Here is a 26,059-nt window from a genome sequence, read left to right as displayed (position 1 = left end):
CTTGTCGTGGGACAAATTGTTTATTGCAATAGCTTACAGTTTCCTTGGCGTTGTTGATGCGATGTCCATTCTTCCACCAGGTGATGGAGGCCGGTGGTCGCGATCCTGCACTTTGGCATAGCAGGTCATATCTTCGTATTGCGGATAAAGGCTGGTTAGATCCCAGTATGTGTACTGTTAGTGGTGGAACTGTGGGAATTTTGTATCGTTATTATTTTCTACGGTCTAGCTAACAACTGAAGTATTTTTTATATCCTGTTTCATAGCCAGAGATCGTTTGGGTCCAACCTTTAAATGTTGCTATGATTTTTTCTAATCCATGTCCATACTCATTAGTAAATGTATAATGAAAATAAACTTATGAACGTACTTGTTATGTTATTATTGCTTTGAGAAGAGAAAAACAAAAACATCCGTTGAAAGAATTGCAATATGCTAAGCAATATATTGAAGCAAAGTTTCGCACTCGGGAATGTAGCAAGAGCCAAACATTTTAACCAAGCATTTAGGTCAAAATTGTCGAAAGATTTTAAAGAAGTGAGCGAGTGCTGTTGGCATACAGTAAAGACTGAAGAGACGCGAGAATTCCCTGTCAAAAACATACTTTGACGTTACGTTAACGGAAAAGCATTTAATTTGTTTTTAATATTATCAAGTTAATAAGACCAAGAAATGCGTTTTGTAGTACAATATTTTTTGTATAAGCCAAAATGTTGGCCACTTAAAATTTTATTAGATTTCTCATTAAACACTTGTACAAAACTTAACTAATAATATATATATAATATGTAATTAATTTGTAGCAAACCCTCAATTGAGATAACAACTATGTAAATTTATGTATGTATGTATGTTATATGGTTGTGTTGACAGGACATTATTTTTACATCCAGATAGATGATCTAAAATAATTGCAATATTTTCGGGAATTTGAATTTCTCCGCATTACTCATTTCAACAAGAACAAACATTTCACAACGAGCATAATTATCTAATAAATTACTTAAAAGGCTTACAATTCATATCCAATGTAAGTGTTGTCTCAATTGGATGTGACCGTAGATGGTTCGACGCCCGACAAGTGAACGCTGCTCTAACATCTGTTCGGGTAAGTGGTCCAACTCTCAACACTCCTCGAACCGCCCCTCCCGTGAGTACGGTCACTGGAGTGTCGGTTTCGATTTCGTCTCTAAACCATTTCACCCATGGGCGCGGTTGACCTGTGAACAAATTAATTTGTCCTTATCTAATAAATGTACTTCTCTTGCTATTAAAAGTATATCACGGTATCGACTCATAGGTCATAGGTCATTTAATTGAGTTTCCACATATATTAATCTATCTAATTCTTTCTTCAGCGCATTCTTGCGTCTCGCTTAATATGGGCATAATCCATGGTATCCATCCTTTTTTATGTTGAGAGATATTCTAAAATGATATTCTGCTATAGCTTTAGATGTTGACGCATTGATATTTTTGCAATTATCTATTTATTGTTAACGTTCGTGTGAGGCCTAGTTTTATTAATTAGATAGCGGTATCTTTTTGTACTTGCTTTTTGCCACCTTTTATGTCTTAATGACACCTTCTCCTTAATAAGGAATCACTATTTTAAAACGTTGAACTTAAGCCGTGGTAATAGTTTTATTTTGAACGATGAAAAGCAGAACTACAATTCCTTAATTGTTAAATCTAATTCTAATACAGCATAAAATGTTGATTAACTTTAAATATTTACCTCCAGAGACATCGCACTTGAGCGTGAAGGAGTCACCCTCAACGTAAGGACCAACAATTGCTTGTTTTACATCACCTTTATCGTCCGTAATGATCATTTTACTAGGTGGCACTGAAAAAAATTTACAGAATTAGTTATGGACAAATCTAACCACGATACTAGAAATTTATTTTATTTGTAATCACATATTATACACTTGTGAGTTTAACGGACCAACTAGAAGCGTAGACGCTATTTAAATATAGTACTAAATGATTGTATGATTTAGACATACTTTCGATTTTTATTAAGTATAAACAAAAATGTTAATTCTGTATCTGTCTCAAAAACTAGAATAAAAATGATTATAGTTGAGTAAAGGGTCTTAAGACAACAAACAACAGTAAAGTTGTGGATAAAATAAGGTAAAGGTTATAATTAATACAGATTTTTGGAAAAACTATGTAAACTAAAAATATCTAATAAGCAATTTACTTGCTATCCAAAAGAGTATCTTAAGTGTCCTACTTTGTGTGTACTTAATACACGAAACCTATGCTCTGAGGAACCCTTCCATTATAGCGTGACCTGTGTAACCCTCATAAATATTGATTCCACGCGGAACAGCCGAAGATTGCTTCCGGTCATAATTTGACAGCTTTTTAACAGTTTATAGCATCCGACTTAAGATTAGGATGCTATATAAAGTTTATTTATTACCTTTATTTTTATATTAAATGGTGATTGTGTTTTCCTATTAGTAAATATATTTAAGCGACTTGCGTTTGGTTAATAATTACTATCGTAAGGCAATCTATTAATAATTTACATTTAATTTTTATATTAGTATACATATTGATTTTTAGCACCTCACTTTGAAAGTAAGCTTTAGAATGTAAGTGCGTGCTCCTATTTCACCATGCCTCCTGCTGATAGAGGACAAATCTTTGGTTTTAATTTATTTTATTATTAAGAAATACTTAAGATATCACGTGGAACATGGTGTTATGGTTGCAGCAGCTTACAAACATTGTGAAAACAAAAAACTTGGCGATTTAAAAGAGTGGCGGAGAGTTTTTTGCCAGTTCTTCGCTTCCGTTCTTCACCCTTGACAAATCAAGAGTTGACAAATTGGAACTGGCATTAAATTTAAAACTAGAAGCATTTAATATATATTTCTTTTTGACGTTAATAGGTGTACAATGTGTGACCTAAATAAATAAATGATTTTGATTTACTTGACTGGGGTTTATTATTCTTCTACTATCAAGCAAAAAAAATGAAAAAAAATTGTTCTATTATACGTTTACTTAAATAAAAATATACATAGGATCCTATTACGATTTAATTATTTCTGTTTACATAGAACAGTAATTTATATCTGAAAGTTTGGTTATTGGCGCCACTCCAAGTCCTCAAAGATTCTCTTCTCATAGTTTTGAAACAAACAATAATATATTCAACCGTTTTATTATTTCAACATTTTTTTTATTTTAGTCAACTATTATTTTTCATATACAGTTTTCATAAAATGCTATAACAATTTACCGATACAGGATTAGTTGAAATTTGAAAAATAGATGCTTAAATCTATTTAGTGATTTTGCGTAATAATATGTCCCTTGCATAATTTATGGACATTAAATATATCAAACATTATGAGCACAAGGTCGAGCCTTCAAATTACGGTCTCCCGTTGGGTTTTGAAGAAACCAGAATACCTTAAATCAAATTCACGTCGAATGTGGTTTGGCAGGTATCTCCCAAAAGTGACTTAAAAGAAAAATTATATATAAAAGAGACGAACATAAATCTTTTGCTTCTGTGCAAAATAGGAGGTAGGAGTGAGAATAAATTTAATAAGTTAAATTGAGTCTCTTGCCCGTTTGCCTCCTATTACATAAAAAAAATATTATGTTCTTATAAACTTACAATTACTTCTTGAATCGCAAAATTTCACAATTGAAATTTATTGGTTTTATATTATTAATGAAGCAAAAGCAACTATCGGTAACGATTATGAATATTAAATATCGGAATTTAGTAGCTGTTGTACAGCGTATGATTCTTTCTGTGTGGGTGTCTCTTGGAAGCGTTTCTAAGTATGCAAATTAAAATGTACACATACTGATACTATAATAATGAGAGGTTTTTTGTTACGCGATCAATGCAAAATAATATCTGTATATATGAAAATGAATCCCTATTTTCCTTGGTCACGGCATCACGCGTGAATGGCTGGACCGATTTCGCTAATTAATTTTTAGTTGAGTTTGTTATTGTCAGAAGGTTGTTATAAAAGAAAAAAAATATGAAAATAGCGCGGAAAATTACAAAAATTTAAGAATACTTAACTACCATATGAAGTAATCAGGGCTTTTGTTACGATAGCAATTTTATTCCCAGTGCATAGCGCTTTTACAATCCAAACTTTTTTCTTGTAACCTTATGGCGTTTCACATAACATTGACAGAATGCGTGCTGCAAACATCGTCAAAGAGGATGCAGGAGGATACGCGCCACAAAAACAAACAAAGAATGTTGTATATCATAAAGCATTAGAATTAATTATACCAATTTGAAATCAATATTCATAGTTAAGATAGGACAATGTCTGTCGGGTCCGCTAGAATATGAATAATACTAATATGTAAATAAAATAATGTATGAAATAATTTTCTATGTGGAACAAAAATACTAAATAAATATATTATATATAGGTTCAGTTCAGTTAAGTAATTGGTTAAAGGAAATAATTTTGACGTAATTCGAATATTAGTCAAAGCCAAGCGCAGAACTAGTCCTAAAATAAGACGTTATATCTATAATTTTACTGAAATTGGTCGTTATTTGCATAAGGTTCACATACGAGTCATATATTTCAGTGAAATGGAATTTCATATCTATGCACTAGATAAATTACACAATACTGAATACTTGAATTATTAAAATAACTGAAACCCTTATTTGTTTTTATTGGTCAATAGCAGCTATGTAGCTTAAGTTCCTTGAAAATAAGTATTCTTCCCTGATTTCTACACCTTTTATATACAAAATATTTTTCATTTGAATAACCATGATACGTTTTCTGTGAATTTCAACTAAAAAGCAGTAAACAATGTTCATCAACACACAGAGTTTCTATATTGCTTTTTTTACCAAAATTTCATTTGATACGTGTATTGCGACATCAATTTGTAAAATAAATTGGTTTTCGTTTAAAAATATGTTATTGAATATGTTTTACTATATATATATTTATTTGTTTGGAATAAGAAAGTAGACGTAACGGTGCAATAAAACTATATTATACCTATATAAACAACAATTTACATTGGTATTTTCTTCAAGTAAACATTTATTATTAACAAAATATCTTAAGTAATAAATAAATGTCTAATGATTACATATATTGTTGAATCTTTTATTTATAAGTATAAGTAATACCTACTGCGGTGATTTTCCAAATACTTAGAATAATCTAATTGGTTGTTGGAGCCTCTAGCTAATGTTTGTATATACTTAGCTGGCCATAAATACTGTTACAACTGAAAATTGTCAAAATATTACATTGGAATTTAGATCCTGTTATTTTTATATCATTAATAATTGGGTATTCTCATTTTGGCACCAATACTTTGTACAATATTTTGCGGTGGTGGTATTATAGTGTGGTGATCAAGAGAACCAAATCGCTGTCATTGCATTACACAAATTTTAAAACTCTCCATGCGCTTAGTATTACTAAAATGTTTGTGTACCAGGCTATTAATAGGTACAATGAGACCTTCTCAGTGTTCGTACGAAAAAGGTGATCAAAGCAGTAAGGGAAAGAATTCGAAGAAATCCTCTCCGAAAGCAACGATAAAAGATGACTTATTGTAATTTAAAAAATAATAGTGTGGTAAAACCAAAACAACTACTGAGGCGGTACGCAAAGGGAGGTCACAGAAAAAATTTGTTTACGGATGAGATTTTTTTTACAATTGAACATCATTTTAACAAACTATAACATAATGACATGAACATAAATACGGTTATTATGTTCAAAGCTCTAAGGAAGCTTTCCAATTAGTCAACAGACTGCAACGTGGGCACTATCCGAATTCAGTGATGGTTTGGTGGGGTATTAGCTATGAAGGAGTCACCGAGCCATACTTTTATGAAAAAGGTATGAAAACATCGACATATGTGTATCAAGATACCATCCTTGAGAAGGTAGTGAAGCCCCTTAACAACCCTATGTTCAATAACCAAGAATGGTCTTCCAGCAAGACTCGGCGCCGGGTTATAAAGCTCAGTCTACGCAGTCTTGGTTGGAAACGAACGTTTCGGACTTCATCAGAGCTGAAGACTGGCCGTCGTCTACCCTTATCTTAATCCGCTGAATTATGATTTATGGTCAGTTTTAGAGAGTATGGCTTGCTCTAAACGCCATGATAATTTGGAGTCCCTAACACAATCCGCACGATTGGCAGTGAAGAATTTTCCCTTGGAAAGAGTACGTGCTTCTATTGATATCTGGCCTCAACGTTTAAAGGACTATTGCAGCAAATGGAGACCACTTCGAATAAGCTTTTTATACTTTAAATTGTTTTATATATATGTATTAAACTAATACATTGTCAAAGTAATAAATGTTATTTGCAATAGAAACATTTTTTTACTTTGTTTCAGTATTTATGGCTAGACTAGGTATTCTAAATTCTTAATGGAAAAACAGTCGATGTACGATAAAGCACTACTTACCAATTACAGTCAGATTAACTCGAGAGTTTCTTGTTTGAGCCTGCTTGAAGTCAACCCTACAGCGGTAGATGCCTTGGTCTGAAGATTTAACTCGGTCTACTCCAAGTTCTGCTGGTCGTCTTTCTGGCAGGAAATACGCTCTTGATGCAAAGACGCTTTCATCAGACCACCGTTCAGCTACACCGAAATCTTTTTCCCTGGCGTCCACGCTGATATAAAAGTTATTGTTATAGCGTAATGAATGTGTCACAATCCTAAACTTAGAAATAAATCAAATTTTGGACGATGTTTTGAAGATTTTTTAATGAGATCTGTTTCAACTAATTCAAAATAAATGAAATGTACTTTGTCATATTCTTTATAAGATGCCGTCTTTAACCGTCAAATTAGGATACTTTTTAAGTTCCATAAAAATTGCTTTATTCATTTTTGAGACGTTCATTTCTGTATGGGATATTCATAATATATAATAACAGACAGAGTATACAGAAGTCGGTTAATACTTTTATCTATTTTTCCCTTTTTATCTTTTATTATGATAATAACCCATCCGAAACCATCAGATTTTGATAGCAAAATTAAAGGTAATTTTAATAATATCAGCTTAGATTTTTGATAAGGTCTGATTTAATAAGCAGTACAAAAATAGTAAAACATGTAGTTTTTACCTGTATATTGGCGTACCCAAGTCCTCTCTATACCATAGCACCAAAAGTACAGCATCCTCTTCATCTTGTATAGTAATGTCACAGGGCAGGTAAACCGGCTCGCCAGCTATCGCCACCACTTGCGTCACGGGAACTAAAAGGATACAAAAACAATCTTCAATCATTTTTAAAAGTGTTATTTAATCATCATCAATCAATTTAATAAGATAAAAAAATCTTTGTTTATTATACGAAAGCCACGTAACCATAGTGGTTTGGTAAGGTCGTAGCACCAAGTCCAAGCGTGGCATCCAAAATGAAAGTAGTAATGATTCAAAAGGAGATAACACTTTAAGGAAAATACTCAACTCTAAATAGCCATCCCAATGATGAAACCAGTAATGATCAGAATTATTGCCCAAATTTAATATCGCCAACCTTGGATTGGTTTTAGGGTATTATTATTATAACTCCAAAAGTGCTAGTAAAGATTGTTTAAACTTCAACCTAAGCCACATAGTAGATATATATATATTTCCAAATTCAAATGTAATATTTTACAATTGAAAATTAATTTTCACAGTACTTATGGTCACACTTATATGTACCTAATAAACGTTTATGATGAGAATTATATACGAAAATACATTCATTTAAACCATTTTTAAACTCGTCTCTAACATTCCTAAGACAACATTGTTCTTAGAGAAATTTCAACGTATTTGCTATTCTGAGCTGCAATGAAAATATTAGCTCATGGAAAAGCAAACTCGGATAAAATAGCCAGATATACCGAACCTGTCCGGTACCTGAGAACCCGGGTTTGAGACAATACCCCAGGTAAGCTGTTTATTCTGTAGCAATTGGCACCAGTTCATATTTTAGTTAATGCTAAATAATTTTATACAATAGTTAAATATTATACATTTTTATTTATGTAAATTAATATAAGTTCGTCTAATTAAAATATGTAGTTATATTTCTGTATTTAATTCTAAATACCATGGTAAGTGCAAAGACTATTGTAAGAGTAAAGATAGTTATAAAAATACTTATAAACATAAATTAACTATAGCCCTCGATATTGGAAAGACAGGAAATGCTATTAATTTCCGAATGTTGAGTGCCATGTCTGTAAACGAGGAAATTCTAGTTTATTTCGTGAGTTTGGGGTTTGTTATGTCGCTTCGGTTGGCTATCGGACTAGAAATAACAGAGGTTGAAATTCGTTACATACATTTCATATATCTAAGCAATATATTTTAAAATATAAAAATACGTACTTACACATTGCGTAAATAAATGTAGAAGTACAATAATAAAAGGAAAGTATCGATATTAATACTTTTTAAGTACCTGATGAATGTAATAGAGATGACCGGTAAAATTGTACTGTCGCCGTTATCATGCAATGTCTTTAGGGAAATCTCTTTTGTGTCTCGCAACGTATTTACAACGCTCTAAGAGTTTATGTTTTGTTTTATATTTTAACGCCAAATTTGACTGTCCAAGTTAGTTACAAAATATAAAACATGGGAGATACTAAACATACATAACATTTATAATACATTTCATAAAAATTGTAATAACAATATTTTTAATCAAAGATGGAAGTTGTTTTACAAATATTCTTTTAAGAATAAGATTGTACATAACTCCAGAATATTCAAAAAGTCTGCCAGGTTAATGCCCTAAAATATATTTAACCACGAATAAGCATCACTAAAAGTTTGACCAGGGAATCCGTAAAGCGTAATTGCCGTCTTTGGTCGTCAATATATTCCGCCCCTTTACGTCATAATATATTAGATAATAATCTAAGCAAATATCTGTAAGACATTTTAAATTAGAGGTAAAATAGTGAATGACACGAAGACTTTTATTTACGAAAAAGATATCGCACGATTCTGCCACTAAACTACCTACGATACGTTTCGTCTACTTCTAAAGGTAAGAATTAAATCCGATGTAGGACTTCTGTGTGTCAAATCCATTTTTGACAAACGTGAGTCTCACTTAACACAAGTAATAACTCACTTAAACATTTTAACGTTAGCAGTGAAATGAAAATTACGTAAACGTAACGTTATTCAACGTATGTCGATTGTAATAGTAATCTTTAATATCTGTCGTGTTATTATTATTAAAAACCTATTTAAAACTATTAAACGATACATAAATAGTTTGTAGTAAGTCTGAATGCAAGTTCTGGGTACAAAGTCCCACTTGTCCACATGTACATTAAATGCACACAGCGACGATGTTAACACGTCTTTGAGTTTAATGTTTTATTAAGTATTATTTAGTATATGTGGTACATTCTTACATATACATATATGTCAGGATACAGATAAATCTATGGAAATATTTAAAAAAAATTAAGTAACAAACAAGTGTTTCAATAAGTAAAGCATAGATTTCCAATAGATGTGAAACACAAGCGCGTAGTATTGTATCTGATGAGTGTTGCAACAATACGTTACAACTGCATATTTTAATATTTAGAAATCTTAGCTTTCACTACACGTATTTCATAATTGAGAGAAATGCCTTACGTCTCAAGTAAATCTGTCAATTCCAAATTTATTGCAATTAATACAACTATTATTTTAATTTTAATTAAAAACACTGCAATAATTATTATCGTTAACATGTGCGTAATCGTTCTTAACCATTAATAATTAATCGCATTAGGAGGATTCTGATAGCAAATATATCTGATATTGTATATCAATCCTAAGATTGTGTCAGCTATAAATGTCTGTACACAGAACGAACAGGCACAGTAGCGTTCAAGATGAAAACCCTTGTTGTTCTCGTAGGTCTTTTGGCCGTAACTTATGCTGACTTGTCAGCTGAAATAACCACCGCCTATCACTACCACGAGAACATTGGTATTCACGAGGCAATAAGGATTAAACAGGCTGAAGCTGCTCTTGACTTCGATGGTTCAAGAATTGTTGGTGGTGTTCCTTCAAACTTGGGAGACAATCCGCACTTGGTACATGTTCTATATTTACAAATGACTTTATTATAATTTATTTGCTTGATCTCTTAATATTTATATACACAGATATTATGATAAACAGGGTGGTCTTGTCATTGCACTGGCCAGCGGCTGGTCCTCGGTATGTGGATCATCTCTCCTGTCCCACACTAAGGCTGTTACTGCAGCTCACTGCTGGTTCGATGGAAGTAACCAGGCTCGTCAATTCACTGTGGTCTTAGGTTCAGCTCGTTTGTTCTCTGGCGGTGTCCGCGTCAGTACTAGCAACGTTGTAATGCATCCGGAATGGAACCCAAGGACCGTTAGGAACGATGTTGCAGTCATTACTTTAAACTACGTCAACTACAACAGTATGTAAACTTATTTTTTTAACTTTTAGGCATTACTTTATTTTAGCAATCTATGGCATTTTAGCTTTTTGTCATGTGAATCATGTCTTATTAGCTAATTAAAATTATAATCAATTTTATGTAACTATTTTTCTAATAGTATATCTGAATAATAAGTATGTTTATGTTATAAATATTAAGTGGTTCAATAATTATTTATATAAATTAAGCCAATACTATGTTGGTTTTGTTTAATTATATAATTTCCATGAATATTCCAGATTACATTAGTAACATTGCATTGGCTTCTGGAAGCAATGATTACGTCAACCAATGGGCCGAAGCTGCTGGATACGGTGCAACTTCTGACTGTAAGTACAATTTTCTAGGACATAAGTTGTTGAGGTTTATATTTTTCACTCAACACTTCGTTACATTACAATATAAAAAAATAAACATAATTAAATCAAAAGGAGGGCAACTGGCGGCCTTATCGCTTTTGAGCGATCTCAGGCAACCACTGTGAGTAAAAAAAGTATTAAATTACATAAGAAAGGCAAGAAGTGCAAAAATACATGTTATACGCAGGAACAAAAAAAAAACAAACTAAACTAAAAAGATGATACATTAAAAATATAAAGTAAAAAGACACATAAATCACGATAATTTAAGATAAGTTTTACGTCAGTAAGAAAATTAGGGATACGATGTGGACAGGTAATGTTGTACAGAAGAAATTTAAAGAAAGATAGAGAAGGAGCTAAGCGAATAGGGACGGGAAGTGAATTCCATAGCCTAACTGCAGAGACCTTAAAGGAATGGCCAATAAAGGAGGAGTTGTGAGATGGGATTTCAAGATATGGGCTCCCAAACATTTTAGATTTATAATCCTCCTACATTCAAAAACTTTCTTCAAAATTAGGTTCTATTACCTCAATGAATAACTAACTGGTTAGTTGCGCAAATTTCGTTATGAAAAATAATCTGACTCCAGTTTCCATCGCTTTTTCAGCACAACAAGGTATCTCACAGAACGCAATCCAAAGCAAGGTGAGCCTACGTGTAATCACCAACAATGAGTGCAGAAGGACCTACCCAAGGAATGTATTTGACTCCACCATTTGTGTCGAAACCTCCGGTGGTAGAAGCACTTGCGGTGGCGATTCTGGTGGTCCATTGGCCTACTCAAATCTTTTGGTAAGTTGAAAATAAATTACGGAAAACGTTTTTAATTTTTCCCTCTTTTTCTGAAAGAAATCTTAGTTTCCAGAAAAAAAACCATTTAACGGTGGCGGAAATGAATAAAATGCTATAAGTAGGAATGTATAGATTTCTCATGAGGCTTAAATGATTACTTTCTAGATCGGCATAACATCATTCGGTCACCGCGACGGCTGCCAGGCTGGTCGCCCTGCAGCATTCGCCCGTGTTACGTCATTCAACTCTTGGATCCGAGGACGCATGTAATTTAACTCAAAAAATTGTCTCTAATAAAATTGTTTAAGTTTTATCTTATTATTTTTTTTCTACGTATAAAATTTTGATATTAAAAATCATATTAATTATAAATTGCAATCAACATACGAACGACACAATGATGCCCTACAACCTGAGAAGAAGAAAATGGAAAGAAGAAAAAGACTGTCTAACCATAAATACTGTTACAAAAAAACTTTTCTTTTTTTAAACGTTTTATTCCTTCTTTAGACTTTACGCCATTCCACATATTTTTTCGTGTTCATTATGAAATGGGGTGTTAAAGAAAAAGGATTGCAGTGATCGCCTTGCACAAAGTGCGTATGGAGCCGTCGGTCAAACACTTCAAAAGTTTAACGTTTGTTCGTATATCGTACTATCAACAGATACAACACTTCGTCTGTTGAAAATCAGAAGAGATTGGGGTGGCCGCGTGCTGGTAGCACTAAAAGTTACTGTTAAAGCCAGAATTAATAAATCCCGTAGGTGGCCCCGATATTGCCTAACGGATCCGGATGATCCAATAATAATAGCTAACGAAAAATTAAACGCAGCCCGCTAGGCAAAGAAAGGTGAAAATCAGATTCCTGTTAACAACCGCCTTCAGTGAGCTTCCGTCCTGCCCTCCAAGCCGAGGTCCGCGTCTCGCAGAAGACTTGTGCCCATTCCGGCCAAGCTACGCTCGCCTTAACAGCGTGAGCTTAGCTGTAAAGTCCTTAAGGCCAATAGCACGATTCCATTAAAAAATGCGGCCCTCAGTTCGATTGAGCGGTCAAACCTAGTAGTATCCATTAAAAAGTCGACTCTAATGTCGAAATTAAACGGCTGATGCCCTCAAATATTTTAAACAGCATTGCTGACATAATTTTTTGTGCTTTGTCAATTATCTGTCCCTCCTCCGTTCTTCCTCGCGGTAGACGACACTATTTCTCTCGACCATTGTTTGTTCCTACCTCTGACTTTCTACCCTCCTTTATCCACGCGTAATCTTTTAATTATTGAGATGCCCATGTTTCTCATTCCTGTCGAGTTAAAAGAGGGTAAAGGTATATGGGTAAAGGTATGACATAGTAATAAAGTCTACCCTAGTCATTTTATAAAGAGGAAACATTTTAATGGTTGTGTTTGTACAAAAATTACTAGATCGTTTTAAAAAGATATTCCATTAGAATATTACATTATTGCTGAGTGACATGTGAATGACAGTGACATAACATTTTGATTTCCAAACTATTAAACTAACTATATAGTTCATTATTTTGAGCAAAATTTTATTTATGGAAGTATTCACGACTAGTTGACTCACTAACAGACCTATCATAAGGCCCCAGTTAATGTCGAGATGTTTACATACAAGTATGCAGGTATCGGAACCACTTCGACAGCGCGATTCAGCAATGACGTATACATTTAATATCAGTATGAGCAGTACGATGAAAACATTATTATTATTCGATTATGTAAGATATAGAATAGATAGTAATTAATAGGTTTATCTGATATCTGATAATTAGGGTTATCTGATATTTTGTGTTTTTGCTAAATATCTAGAATAAAATCAACCCCTATATTTCTAACTATCTGTTTTAGATTAAAGTACGAAATAAAACATTAATTACATGATTCAATTGAATTCCTTTCTTGCACTTCACAGATTTTTGTATCGGTAGTTTTGTTTTAGTTGCTCTTCGAAGTAAATTGATAAACAACAGAATTGATGAAATGCACAATTATGGAATAGTAGCGCTCATTCATATAACATTTGTATATCATTGATATTATAAAATTGTGTAGTATTTACAACTTTTTTATTACTTAAGTTTTAGTTGCAAAATTTGAGATATGTTTTAATATCCTTTTTAAACTATCAGATGTGGATGTCGGATGTACTTATTTTATTATGTTTATATTTTATTATTACAAACCATATAGAAAAACAACTTTATTATTATCTACAGCAAATAAAGCAGCATAATTAAACTTATCTTTATAAATCGGTGATTATATTCGGAAATGTACCGATACTACTACAGGTTCTGTGATTATAGAATTAAAATTTTCGTTGTAATCACCTAATTGAACGGCGGAAATATTAAATCCATTGTTTTTCTTGGGTTCGCTTATGCTAACCCTTCAATTGAAATTACAACATTGTATGTATACAACTATCATGAAACATTGGCAGGAATTCCAATTTATAAGGATTAAGCAGCTTCGAACTGCTCTCTATTTAGTTGGGTTAGAACTCCTTCAATTCTGGGAAACACTGAATATTAACCAGTTAATTCGTAATTTTATGTATACTATATGTATTCGTCAGTTAGTCTATATATTTGTTTTGAATTATATGGTATTCATTTCTGTTCACAAACAATCTTTTTTATCGGGAAACACTATAGTTATGCAGCGTACAAGTACGATAAGGAATAGCCATGGTTCTAACGCCATCTCCAGCCAGCCTCTTTCGGTTCACCACTCGGTCAACTGCTACATGTACGAGTATGTATTGGATTTATGCAGTTTAGAATTGTCTTTTGTTGACATAGCTTTTACACATTAAGAAAACACTTTTTCATTTATACATTACATTATGATTGCTGCGTGCGTGGTCCGTGACCACTGTTCGACCACGGTTTTAAAATTTAAAATTATGTAAATAATTATTAGTTTATAATAATAATACATAGCTTCAATCCGTTTAAAAAGTGTTTTCTTTATGCAGTTTGTTTGTTGTTAAAGTTCTGATGACCGACGGAAAGAGTTCTGCATGTGGTTATTCCCTTGTATGTCATGTCACACATGTCAATCATAACAGTAAAGAAAGTCTATTTGTTGATGTGCCTTGCAGCGGTATCTCTTAACCAATCCTACCTAGAACCTTCAATTTCGAATATATTAAGAACATTTAGTTGAAAAAATAAGCATTTCTATTAAAATTAGACATGTTTATAAAGAAGGTGAAACTGTCTCAATAAAAGTTTGATATACCTAATCTAGCCATAAATACTAAAACAAAGTATACAAAAAATCCATTGCAAATAACATTTATTACTTTTACAGTGTATTAATTTAATATATAATTATAAAACAATTTAAAATATAAAGCTTATTCGAACTTGTCTCCATTGGCTGCAATACAGTCTTGTCAGATTTCAATAGAAGCACGCACTCTTTCCATGGGATTTTTTTTCACTATGGATTGTGTTAGGGACTCCAAATTATCATGGCGTTTAGAGCAAGCCGTACTCTTTAAAACTGAACATAAATCATAATCCAGAGATTAAGATCGGGACTAGACGCCGGCCACTCTTCAGCTCTGATGAAGTCCGAAACGTTCGTTTCCAACCAAGTGAAATCTGCTAAACTGATAACTTTAAAGATGGTATGATTATATAGTCGTTACTTACACGTTAAAAAAAACAAAAAGCAATTTTTATCATAATTTATAGCAAAAAACCATTTTCGTGTTAATTATTGTTATATTTATATTGTGTAAATAACAACACTAAAAACGCAAACAGATATGGAATAATTATAATTCAAGGCCAAAGGTGTGTTATTATTCAAGACATCTCGATTATTAGACACGATAGATTTTTAAGACAAATAAATGCCTCAGTCAATCTTTCTAAAATTATTTTTATAAATCTTGGATTAAGTCAAAAATTGTTCAAGACTCTCTTGCACGAACGACATGCTATAGAACAGGCTAATTATTAATTCTAACCAAATAAGCTGGATAAGCTGGTTGTTGTCGGTGAAGTGGCCTTTTGCTTTAGTACATTAAAAATGCGGGTTACGCGAGGTAAATCGCAGAGTCAGGTTCACTAAAAATACAGTTTCGTTAAAAAATACAATATATGATAAACATGTTTATTCTATTTACCCATCTACTAAATTTTAATCAAAAGACTTAGATATTAATCATTTTTATCTGTAAACTAAGATACCTAATTGACATATCAACGGCAAATACTTTTTTTCCATTAGATAACACATATATCTATCATATAATTAATAATAACCAATAATAATTATAATATAAAACACCGTACACAACGGCCTAAGTTAGTTGCGCTTAAAATGAAATCATTGTTAGTTCTCGCTGGATTTTTTGCTCTGGCCTATGGTGGACCAGCAGTTCGAACCACTGCCTCTAACTATCATGCCAGCATTGGTATCCAAGAAGCTCTAAGAATTAGACATATTGAGGAAGCTTTAGATTTCGATGGAGCCAGGATTATTGGGGGCAGTGATTCAAGATTAGGAGAAAACCCGCACTTGGTAATTATCTTTCGAGAACATATTTCTTTCACGTCATTACAAAGATTCATTAACAGTTGTTTTGTAGGGTGGACTTATCATTTCCTTAAACAGTGGATGGAGTTCGGTATGCGGATCATCGCTCTTAACCAACACTAAGACTGTCACCGCAGCTCACTGCTGGTGGGATGGAAACAACCAAGCGACTCGTTTCACCGTTGTCCTTGGTTCTGTGCGTTTATTCTCCGGTGGTACTCGAGTTACCACTGCTAACGTTGTTATGCACCCGCAGTGGAACCCTCGTACAGCCAGCAACGATGTTGCCGTCATAACAATGAACCACGTTAATTACAATAGTGAGTTAATTATGATAAAAGTATCTTTAGTCTTTGATGTAAAAGTCAAGTCAAATCATACTTAAAATTAATAAATTTATCATGGTCGCCTCAGAACGACACGTTAAATGGCGTTATATGTTTCGATTTATTATGATTGATTAACAGAATTTCTACTTCAACTAAAACCACGTTGTAGCACATTACAATCCACTAGAATTAAGAACTGTCAAGAATTTTGGCCATGTTTTATTTTTTACACTTGCTTAATCTCTTAAGAAAATTTTGTTAAAATCTTCAAATGTGCAGGCTGTAATATTGACAGAATAATTGTTTCTATAAATATGGTTTTAATCTGGTTATTTCCGTGTTTTACATACATACTTTTTTTTAAAGAATCTTTACATTTCAGACAACATTCGACCCATCGCTATGGCTACTGGCAACAATAACTTCGTTGGTACCATTGCAGTCGCTGTAGGCTATGGTGTCACCTCGGACTGTTAGTAAATATATTTTATTTTTTAAGTAACTTATGCTCTCGTATAAATATTTATATAAAAGAAAACGATTAAAGGAATAGACGTTATCTAAGTAATAAAAATAAATAAAGGGTTGCAGCGCAACTACATGTTAATATCAAGTATATTACTAACTAGCTACTAGTAATTAAAAACCTTATTAAACATTGTAGTTGCTGTATTTTATAATACATATTTCCAAGAAATGAGAATACTCGTAAATTGTTAAATTATTTCTTATGCGTGTCACATTTTATCACGCTATTTTCTAAATGAAGTTAGTTCTCGGGAAAACATGTAGGTATAAACCATAAAACTGATTTTCTAGCTCAAACTGGCGTTTCCACCAATACTGTTCAGAGACAAGTTAATCTGAGAGTGATTTCCAACGCTGAGTGTCGGCGATCTTACGCATTCATTGAAGACTCTATTCTCTGTGTTAATACCGAAGGAGGAAGAGTTAGTACCTGCGGCGGAGATTCTGGTGGTCCTCTTACTGTGGGCGGTAGATTGGTGAGACGGCTTTACTCATGTTATTTAATGTGTTTTAAGTTTCAAAAAGTTTAGAGCAAGCCTAACCGATGTCGGATAAAAGTAGTTATTTTTTCTATCATTTAGTTCACAGCTAAAATGGTAAAAACATTTAAAACAACACCCATTTATCTATATGTATTTATTCTCTATGATTAGTTTAATATTTTTCCAGTTATCATTATTATTTTTGATTAAATTCATTTTATCACGATTTTTCAGATTGGTATTACATCTTTCGGTCATGTAGCCGGCTGTGAAAGTGGACACCCTGCTGCATTTGCACGAGTTACTTCATTCCAACGGTGGATCGCAAGCCGCATGTAAAATGAGATCATAAAACCTTGTATTATTATTTCATTATATAACGTAGCAAAATGAAAAAAATCGTAACTGCACATAAAAACTACCCGAGTTTATTGATTTCTCATTGGTGTTCGATACTCTTCCTCACCCCCAAACAGTAATTAATGAGATAATTGTGGCATTAGAGCATCCCCCCTTATTCGACATTTAATTCCTATGTTTTTGTTCCTCTTGGGTTGCTACAATTAGATAACGTGTTTGCCAGATTTATTTATCAGTTACGCACTCAATTTTATGATTACTTAGTGAGTATCAGTAAAAAGGCAAAGTATCAGTAATTATATAATCATCATTACTTTTACGGTTCCCATACTAATTTTCTTCTTATCCTTACGACTGACAATTGTGAGCCTTTTTTGTTAAAAATATTTCGAAACGAGGTATGAACTCAGAGATAATTAGTTTAAGATAAAAACATAGTGTAAAAACGGCTACCTAACCATTCTTTGTCGCGTACTCCTGGCTTGGTGCTAAAATGACTTAACGAACAGGAGAGACGTCGTTTAAGTTGTAAATGCAGCATATCTAAGACGCAATTACCCCGTATTTACGACGCGAAAGGAACCACACCGCGCAAGGCTCGGCGCTGCGTCCCATCTTGTGTCAACGATATTGCAATAAATATTATAAAACCCAATAGCTGACTCTTTTTGAAGTGTCTTTTCGCAATAATAATAATAATAGCGTCACTAAGTGAAGAGCTTTTGGCGAAGAAAACAGCGAGAGCAATTGATACCGATTGAGAGAGAGTGAGAAAGGGCGTACGTAGCATGAAGCAAATAGCCATGGAGCAAGAGGAGTATAACGACAATAGATGCTATTATTACAAGATATTTAGATAATGTTTAAACACGAACTTATATAGCATATTTTCCTTATCATAATGCTCTTTAGTCACAACAATAGAAATCGCGTCAAAGAAATAAATTAAAAAATATATATATATAATTTGTATTAATTATCGACACTTAATATTTTAATGTATGTCTTGGAAATATAAAGTTTTTGATTTGTATGAATATGAACAAGACTTTAAAAATAGTTTGCCAAAAAAGTGCCACTTTTGAAATGTACTTTGTACGCACACGGACGTGCGTATAAATCGTTTTTGAATTCACAAGATTCAGGCAAAATCAGGAAAAAAGTTTAGTATCACAGAATTTATCTACGCAAAAATATTTAAACCCCATTGATCCTGCTGCATTAATGAAATGACAGGACATACTTAAGTAGACTCGCATAACCAGTTATGCAAACTGCAAGCCGACAATCTATGCTACGAAAGAGCAACACCATATTTGGTTCCTCGATGTATAATTACAATACGACATAAGATGTCAGATAGATAGATCAAACAATTCTATTGGTTTGTGTTCTAAATTAAATACGCTTCTCATCGTCAATATGAAAAGTTTGGTTCGCTAAAAACATGCGACTTTGATCGTTCGACAATTCCTCGTGCAGGTTGTTTTATTTTCATTTGCGCCTTGTAAATAACAACGAATAATGATTAATTTTTTGTTATTTTTCGCGTAAAAGGTCTTGTTTAAAAGTAAGTAGAAAAATAACGTTTTATGTTACTGTTTTAACTTCTTCGAGAGCGCGTTTCCGGAAGTAAAATTGACATGCGATGACTTTTCTTTGTTGGCATAATTCCTAAGGCTTTTGTTAATATTAGGTCCTTACATATGAAATTGGCGTTTTGTATGGGAGGAACAAAAAGTCGAATATTTTAAATATAATATATTTAATTAATCAAAGTATGAACCATTGTTTTCTATGCACTTTTGCCATCTCATAGGTAGTTCATTGATCCCTTTACTAAAAGAACCAGTCGGACGGGAATCAATAAAATCTGTGAAGGCGATTTGGACTGCCCCATCAGAATTAAATTTTTTCCCTTGCAAGAAGTTGTCCAAATTTCGAAAAAAATGGTAATCTGTTGGAGCAAGGTCCGGGGAGTACGGAGGATGTCTTAGACATTCCAATTGAAGCAGAAATTTCTTCTAATTTGGTAGCCGTCTGTTGTGCAGTGTGTGGTCTAGCGTTGTCGTGAAGTAGCAGTGGCGTGGAGCGATTGACCAGCCTAGGTTGTTTAGTCGCTAGCTTTTCTATCATGGTTTGCAATTGCTGACAATAGACATCAGCCGTAATAGTCTGGCCAGATTTGAGAAAACTGCAATGAACAATACCGGCACTAGTCCACCAAACGCTTACAAGTAACTTTTTTGTGGTTAATTTTCGCTTGGGGCAGGATTTGGCTGGCTGGCCAGGATCCAACCATTACGCTGAGCGCTTCCGATTATCGTAAAGAATCCATTTTTCATCACAGGTAATGATTTGGTTTAAAATACCTTCATTATTGTGCCGGTTCAGTAATGAAACGCAGCAGTCGACGCGCATTTGTCGGTTTGCTTCAGTCAATTCGTGAGGTACCTTTCAAGATTATTAATCTTCCCAATTTGCTTCAAGTGAATTAAAAAAGTTTTATCACTAACACCGCAGCCTGCAGCTTACTCGGACGTGGTTTGCGATGGATCCGCTTCCAAAATAGCCTTCAATACTTCATTATCAAGTTGGGTCTCAGGCCGTCCACGGTGCTCGTTCTGCAGGTCGAAATTTCCAGAACGAAAACGTTGGAACCAAAAACGAACTGTGTTTTCTTTTGCAACATGACCGCCATACACATCATTCACCCTTCGAGTCGTTTCCGCAGCACTAGTGCCACGGCGGAACTCGTACTCGTAAATAATGCGATACTTTAAGTTTTCCATTTTGTAAAATGAGTGACGCAAACCGAAAAAAAAGAAAGACGGTCATCGAAGCACAAATTCATGAGTAAATAGCTGTACAAATTTGAATTTGAAATTCCTAACCAAAGAGGAGGTAGTTGAGGTCAAAGTGGCCAGTACGACAAAACGCCAATTTCATATATTTAAATCGTGATTAGTTCATTGTTGTTAGTTATAATAATGTTAAAGCGTGAGCTCATCATACGAAAAAAGTAAAAAAAATGTATAGTCGTCGCTATTATAATACACCGCGCGTTGCATTATAGCTTGTGTTTTTACGCCAATCGATATTGCATCTATTTTCAATAGATCTCGGCTGACTAGACCAGAAGACTAGAAGCGTCAGTTGACGCACCCGCGATAAGTGTGAGCTAGAATTGTTGTGGAATGTGGAATTTTTTGCACTATATTAAAAACAATATAACACACCAAGATCTTCGAATGATATACTAATTACTTGTTTACTGATACCTGGAAGTTGGAAATTGTTTTATATCCCCATATGAAGATATAATAATTATTTGGGTTTTTTTAATTCGTTTCCTAAGTACTTTATCATGGTTGATAGTTGCGTATGTCGTTTCAAGAATGATTATTGTGATAGTAGGTTTTTCCAGATAACACAGGCTTCTATTATCTCTAAGTGAGTAAGCTCGCTTAATTCGACATTTCCTACAACTATTTAGATATTGTTTACAGTTTAATCTCCAAGATACGTTTTACCGCCTTAGATATTTGTACTGGAAAACTTACAATCTAATTTAAAGTGAGATAACGAAGATACTCAGATGCTTGAGATCGTAAAGGTAGCTGGCAAAAATGCTATGGTCATGGCAAAAAATTTAACAGGTTGGAAAAAGTTAGATAGATCTTAGAGTAGATAGATTCTATCTCTATCTATTTTTGTAAAATGTATGTCAATAAGATGTGGATGAATAAATAAAAAAAATCGGCGATATAAACTTTTTAAGTCTTGGCCTCAGATGTCTGTATCTGTTTCATGATCATTTGTTAAACTAATAGGCAAGTAGGTGATCAGCTTTCTGTGCCTGACGCACGCCGTCGGCTTTTTTGGATGTAAGGCAGGCCGGTTTTCTCCTTCACCGTTTGAGCTAATGTTAAATGCGCACACAGAAAGAAAACCATTGGTGCATAGCCGAAGATTGAACCTACCACCTCAGGGATGAGAGTCACACGCTGAAGCCACTAGGCCAACACTGCTCAATGAATAAATACTTATTATTATTATACACTCTTACTAATAAAGATTTATGCACATCATATAAGCCTGTTATAAGAAAAATGTTACTAATAATTCCTGAATAGGAAAGAAGATGTTACGTATGATGACACTGATATGCATAATTCCTTTTTAGGAAGACGTTTTGTTTAATAATATGGATATGAGTTAGATGTAAGATTACTAAAGAAAATAATATAATAACAGTTACAATAATTATCAATATTATTTATTTTTTAATTGAGATAAGAAATGTTAATTTAATATTTTTTTACAAAATGTGTCTCATTAGTATATCTTATCTATAATCTCTTTCAGGAATAAGATTAAAAAAGGAGTATATAATAATGGATTTCCAATTATTTTACGCTATAAGTCAACATGAAGTTATTTATTGCTCTCGCTTTTCTTGTGGCTGCAGCCTATGGTAGCCCAGTAGCTAAAACTACGGCGTTTAATTACCATGAAAACATTGGTATCAAAGAAGCTACTAGAATTAAACAACTTGAAGAAGCCATTGACTTTGATGGATCTAGAATTATCGGTGGATCCCTTTCATCCTTGACACAAACACCACATTTGGTAAGCTCATTGAAATCTTATCTAAAGAAATGTTTAAAGTGGTTAAATATAAAAAAAATTAAATATTTTTAAGGGTGGTCTTTCGATTCTTCTGACTAATAGAAGGACCTCTGTATGTGGGTCCTCACTTCTTTCAAACACCAAAGCCGTCACCGCGGCCCACTGTTGGTCGGACGGCAGAAACCAAGCCCTTCAATTCACCGTTGTTTTGGGAGCCCTCAGATTGTTCCAAGGTGGTGTTCGAATCACTACCAATAATGTTGTTATGCATCCACAATGGAATCCGAACACTGCTAGTAATGACGTTGCTGTTATCACAATGAACCGTGTCGACTTCAATAGTAAGTTAATACAAATATATTCTTTAAAAAAAACTAATTTAATATTTCTTATACTTAGCATTACAATTGTTTTGACCTATCGACATTAACTATTTGGTCAACATCGCTATATAATATCTGGACCGACATTGACTAAGTATCGATAGCTTACGATAACAATAAGTTTGCTCGCTGATCGTTTCTTAGGCAACACTTCTAAATTAACACACTTTTTTGAAGATAATATCCAGCCCATTGCTTTGGCATCCGGAAACAACGAATACGTTGGTACGTGGGCTACCGCTGCAGGTTACGGCGCTACTTCTGATTGTAAGTATTTTGTTCTGATCTATTATATATTATGGAAACATCAGTAATTTTATACCTTATACTTGTATATTATTCAATGTTTTATATTTTTTTATCATATACATTTTGCAATTACAGCTCAAAGTGGCATACCGAATAACACTGCTAGGAGACATGTAAACCTCAGAGTTATATCTAACGCCGAATGCCGCAGAACTTTTTCCTTTATTGCTTCCTCGGTGATTTGTGTAGAAACTCAAAGTGGCAGAGCCAGTACCTGTGGTGGAGATTCTGGTGGCCCTCTTGATATTGGAAGTGGAAATTCTCGGACATTGGTAAGATTTTTATTCGTACTATGCTTGTTTATCGTATTTAATAAAGGCATTGGTAAATTCCACAGCTATTTAACTTAATTATTTTAAAGTTGGTTATTATTTACCAACAATACAATTGAGATCTTCATTTCTATTATTTTCAATTTACTATTTATTACTAAAAGTTAATATGCCAATATTATCTATAATATATTTATTTTCCTTATTGTTTAGATCGGTATTACATCCTTTGGACATGTTTCCGGCTGTCAACGTGGACACCCAGCAGGTTTTGCCAGAGTTACCTCTTTCCGCTCCTGGATCACCAGTCGCCTTTAAGCATTTCAAGCTATTAATGTGATGTTCATATTAAAGTTTTTAAACATAATCTTGAAATAAATCATTAGTTATTCTACTACCTACCTACTTTAATTTCAAACAAACTAACTAACTAAAATATTCATTGTATTTACTTAATTATAAAGTGAAAAAAATACACCAACCCTTCCATTACAAACGATATTTATCAGATTCTTTAGACAAATAACAACGAATTTATTCTCGTAAACTACGGTACTGGGGGCCTACTATGAGCTCTTATTGCGAGCCTATAGACAACCTAGAACTGAGATGCATCGCTTATTCGTTATTTTATGTTCCCACGTGACCAAAGCGGTAATCAGAGATATTTCGTTCAATTTGTAGGAATATTCGCACCACAACCGCTCGGCTGAACCAAAATTTGACCGTTGCATTTTCAAACTATGACAGAATAAGCGATTCTAAAAAAGTTAATTTTTGTTCAACTTTTTTGTGTCGACCGTGACCAAATAATGGTTTAGAACATATTAAATTCTATATTTTAATAAATTTGTTTATAAAGATTAAATAATAAGATGTACCTACTGTCTAATTTAGAAAAAAAATATAATTTGTATATTTTGGGTATTTTGAGTTTAGAATGTGTGATTATAAATAAATTATTAAAATATCGACGGATATGAGATATGATATTACCGACTTCGTAGATGTCGAGTTTATAATTTGCTATAGATCAACGACTTTGATTCTTTACAGATTTCAATGTGACTACAAATAATTGCACAAACTATATTCAATAATATTTATTTAATTCATTAGGCAGGTATCATAATTCCCCAATATATAATGTTTTATTTTAAGCCAGCTCCAGCCCTCGTTGGTTTCGTGTATTTTACCAAATTCTCTTTAAACGATTATTCCGTGTATTAAAATAATAATAATTAATGACACACCTAAGCCTTCATAAGGATTCTGTGTTATAGGTAAATACTATAATAAATACGTTCCATATAGCAATTTATTTTTAGAAAACAATTTTGTGAACAACATTTAAACTAGGCGCTAAAAATTATTACAACTACGAACATGTACTGGTCAAGATTAACTTTCCTGACGTGGGAATATTAGAATGTATTATAATTCATATTATTTTATTGGAATTGCGAAGAATTAGACGAAAAATAAAAATAATGGCTCTCATTATTGAGTGTCTTACTTTTTTAAGTGTTTCTTATTTATCTTATTAACAGAACACAGATTACATTAGGTTAATAACAATAACGTGTAGAGAATCTGCACTAAATTAGGACACATTTTTCTCAGGACCAAACCGTCAACGAAACGTTGTAAAATCCATAATACATACGGCGCTTTGGGCTACGATATTTGTCCTCCGGCGATTTTGACCTATTTCGATCCCATAGAATAGAATAAAAATTCTTTGTTGATAGTGGTTAAAGAGTTGTGTGGGATAAGATAAATATTTTCTTTTACCGGATATTTAATCATTTAATTTTCATACTCATATACGATTGAATGAGCTTTTCTAGATAAGTAGTGGTTATAGAAGAGTTTTTAATTATTTTTCCGCATATAAATTATATTGAGCAGCGGTTTCAGGTCACCGATCTCACTTGTATACACCATCTACTGGACCCGACTCGGTCCAACCTCTCAATGCTTATCTGAATACTCAATCAGTGCTGTCCTGCGTTCTCAAAACAGCCCCAGCTAAGCTGACGAGACAACGAGATTCCATTTGAAAAAAAAAACCAGCGCTGTCACACGTGTGCTTTGGTTCGTGATCACTTAATCGAGGGCACTTACCAAAATCAGTCATCGTAGATGTGATTTTATCTAGGTGTGTGAATCTAGGAATCTTAAATTATAAACACAATACAATATAAATTTCTCGATACACAAAATCACAAAATTATCTCTAACTTTTGTCTCATTTAGTTTTTATTCAATCATGGCGAGTATAATAATAATAATAAAAACCCTTTATTCTCTGACCTTTTTAACTTACATGCTATTCTTATAAATAGTACAACATGTTACAACATTTAGATGATAAAAGCAAGAAAGTAGGTTTATCAATGCACTGACTGGCAAAGGAATGACGAATGCCATAAAATAAAATATAGTAATAGTACAAGAAATTAAAGAATACGTAGATGAATGTATATATTTAAGACAACTTATTTCAATAAAAGGCCAGTATTCTAAGGAAATAGATA

General features: G+C 33.2%; 3 protein-coding genes across 3 annotated transcripts in view; 2 read left to right on the top strand and 1 right to left on the bottom strand.

Annotated features, from left to right (window-relative positions):
* The window catches only part of LOC123715973 (hemicentin-2-like), a 118,671-nt gene that overhangs the window by 12,213 nt on the left and 80,399 nt on the right, over positions 1–26,059 (bottom strand). Inside the window, exons 2-6 of the mRNA XM_045671380.1 lie at positions 7,135–7,267; positions 6,467–6,675; positions 1,739–1,849; positions 1,017–1,220; positions 38–189 (exon numbers count right to left, since the gene is read on the bottom strand). Coding sequence (XP_045527336.1) covers positions 38–189; positions 1,017–1,220; positions 1,739–1,849; positions 6,467–6,675; positions 7,135–7,267 — 809 coding nt within the window. The remainder of the gene's footprint in view (positions 1–37; positions 190–1,016; positions 1,221–1,738; positions 1,850–6,466; positions 6,676–7,134; positions 7,268–26,059) is intronic.
* Positions 9,890–11,959, top strand: LOC123715972 (collagenase-like). Its single transcript, XM_045671379.1, has 5 exons — positions 9,890–10,114; positions 10,203–10,470; positions 10,731–10,820; positions 11,462–11,646; positions 11,812–11,959. Exons 1-5 carry the CDS (start codon positions 9,911–9,913, stop codon positions 11,914–11,916), a joined length of 852 nt encoding a protein of 283 aa, XP_045527335.1. The 5' UTR covers positions 9,890–9,910; the 3' UTR covers positions 11,917–11,959.
* Positions 22,332–23,916, top strand: LOC123715971 (collagenase-like). The gene is made up of 5 exons (XM_045671378.1): positions 22,332–22,555; positions 22,629–22,896; positions 23,116–23,205; positions 23,323–23,519; positions 23,733–23,916. Exons 1-5 carry the CDS (start codon positions 22,355–22,357, stop codon positions 23,835–23,837), a joined length of 861 nt encoding a protein of 286 aa, XP_045527334.1. The 5' UTR covers positions 22,332–22,354; the 3' UTR covers positions 23,838–23,916.

This window comes from Pieris brassicae, chromosome 11, assembly GCF_905147105.1.
Source record: "Pieris brassicae chromosome 11, ilPieBrab1.1, whole genome shotgun sequence".
Lineage (NCBI taxonomy): Eukaryota > Metazoa > Arthropoda > Insecta > Lepidoptera > Pieridae > Pieris > Pieris brassicae.
Note: the sequence above shows the minus strand (reverse complement) of the source record. Positions and strands in the feature narration are given on the sequence as shown.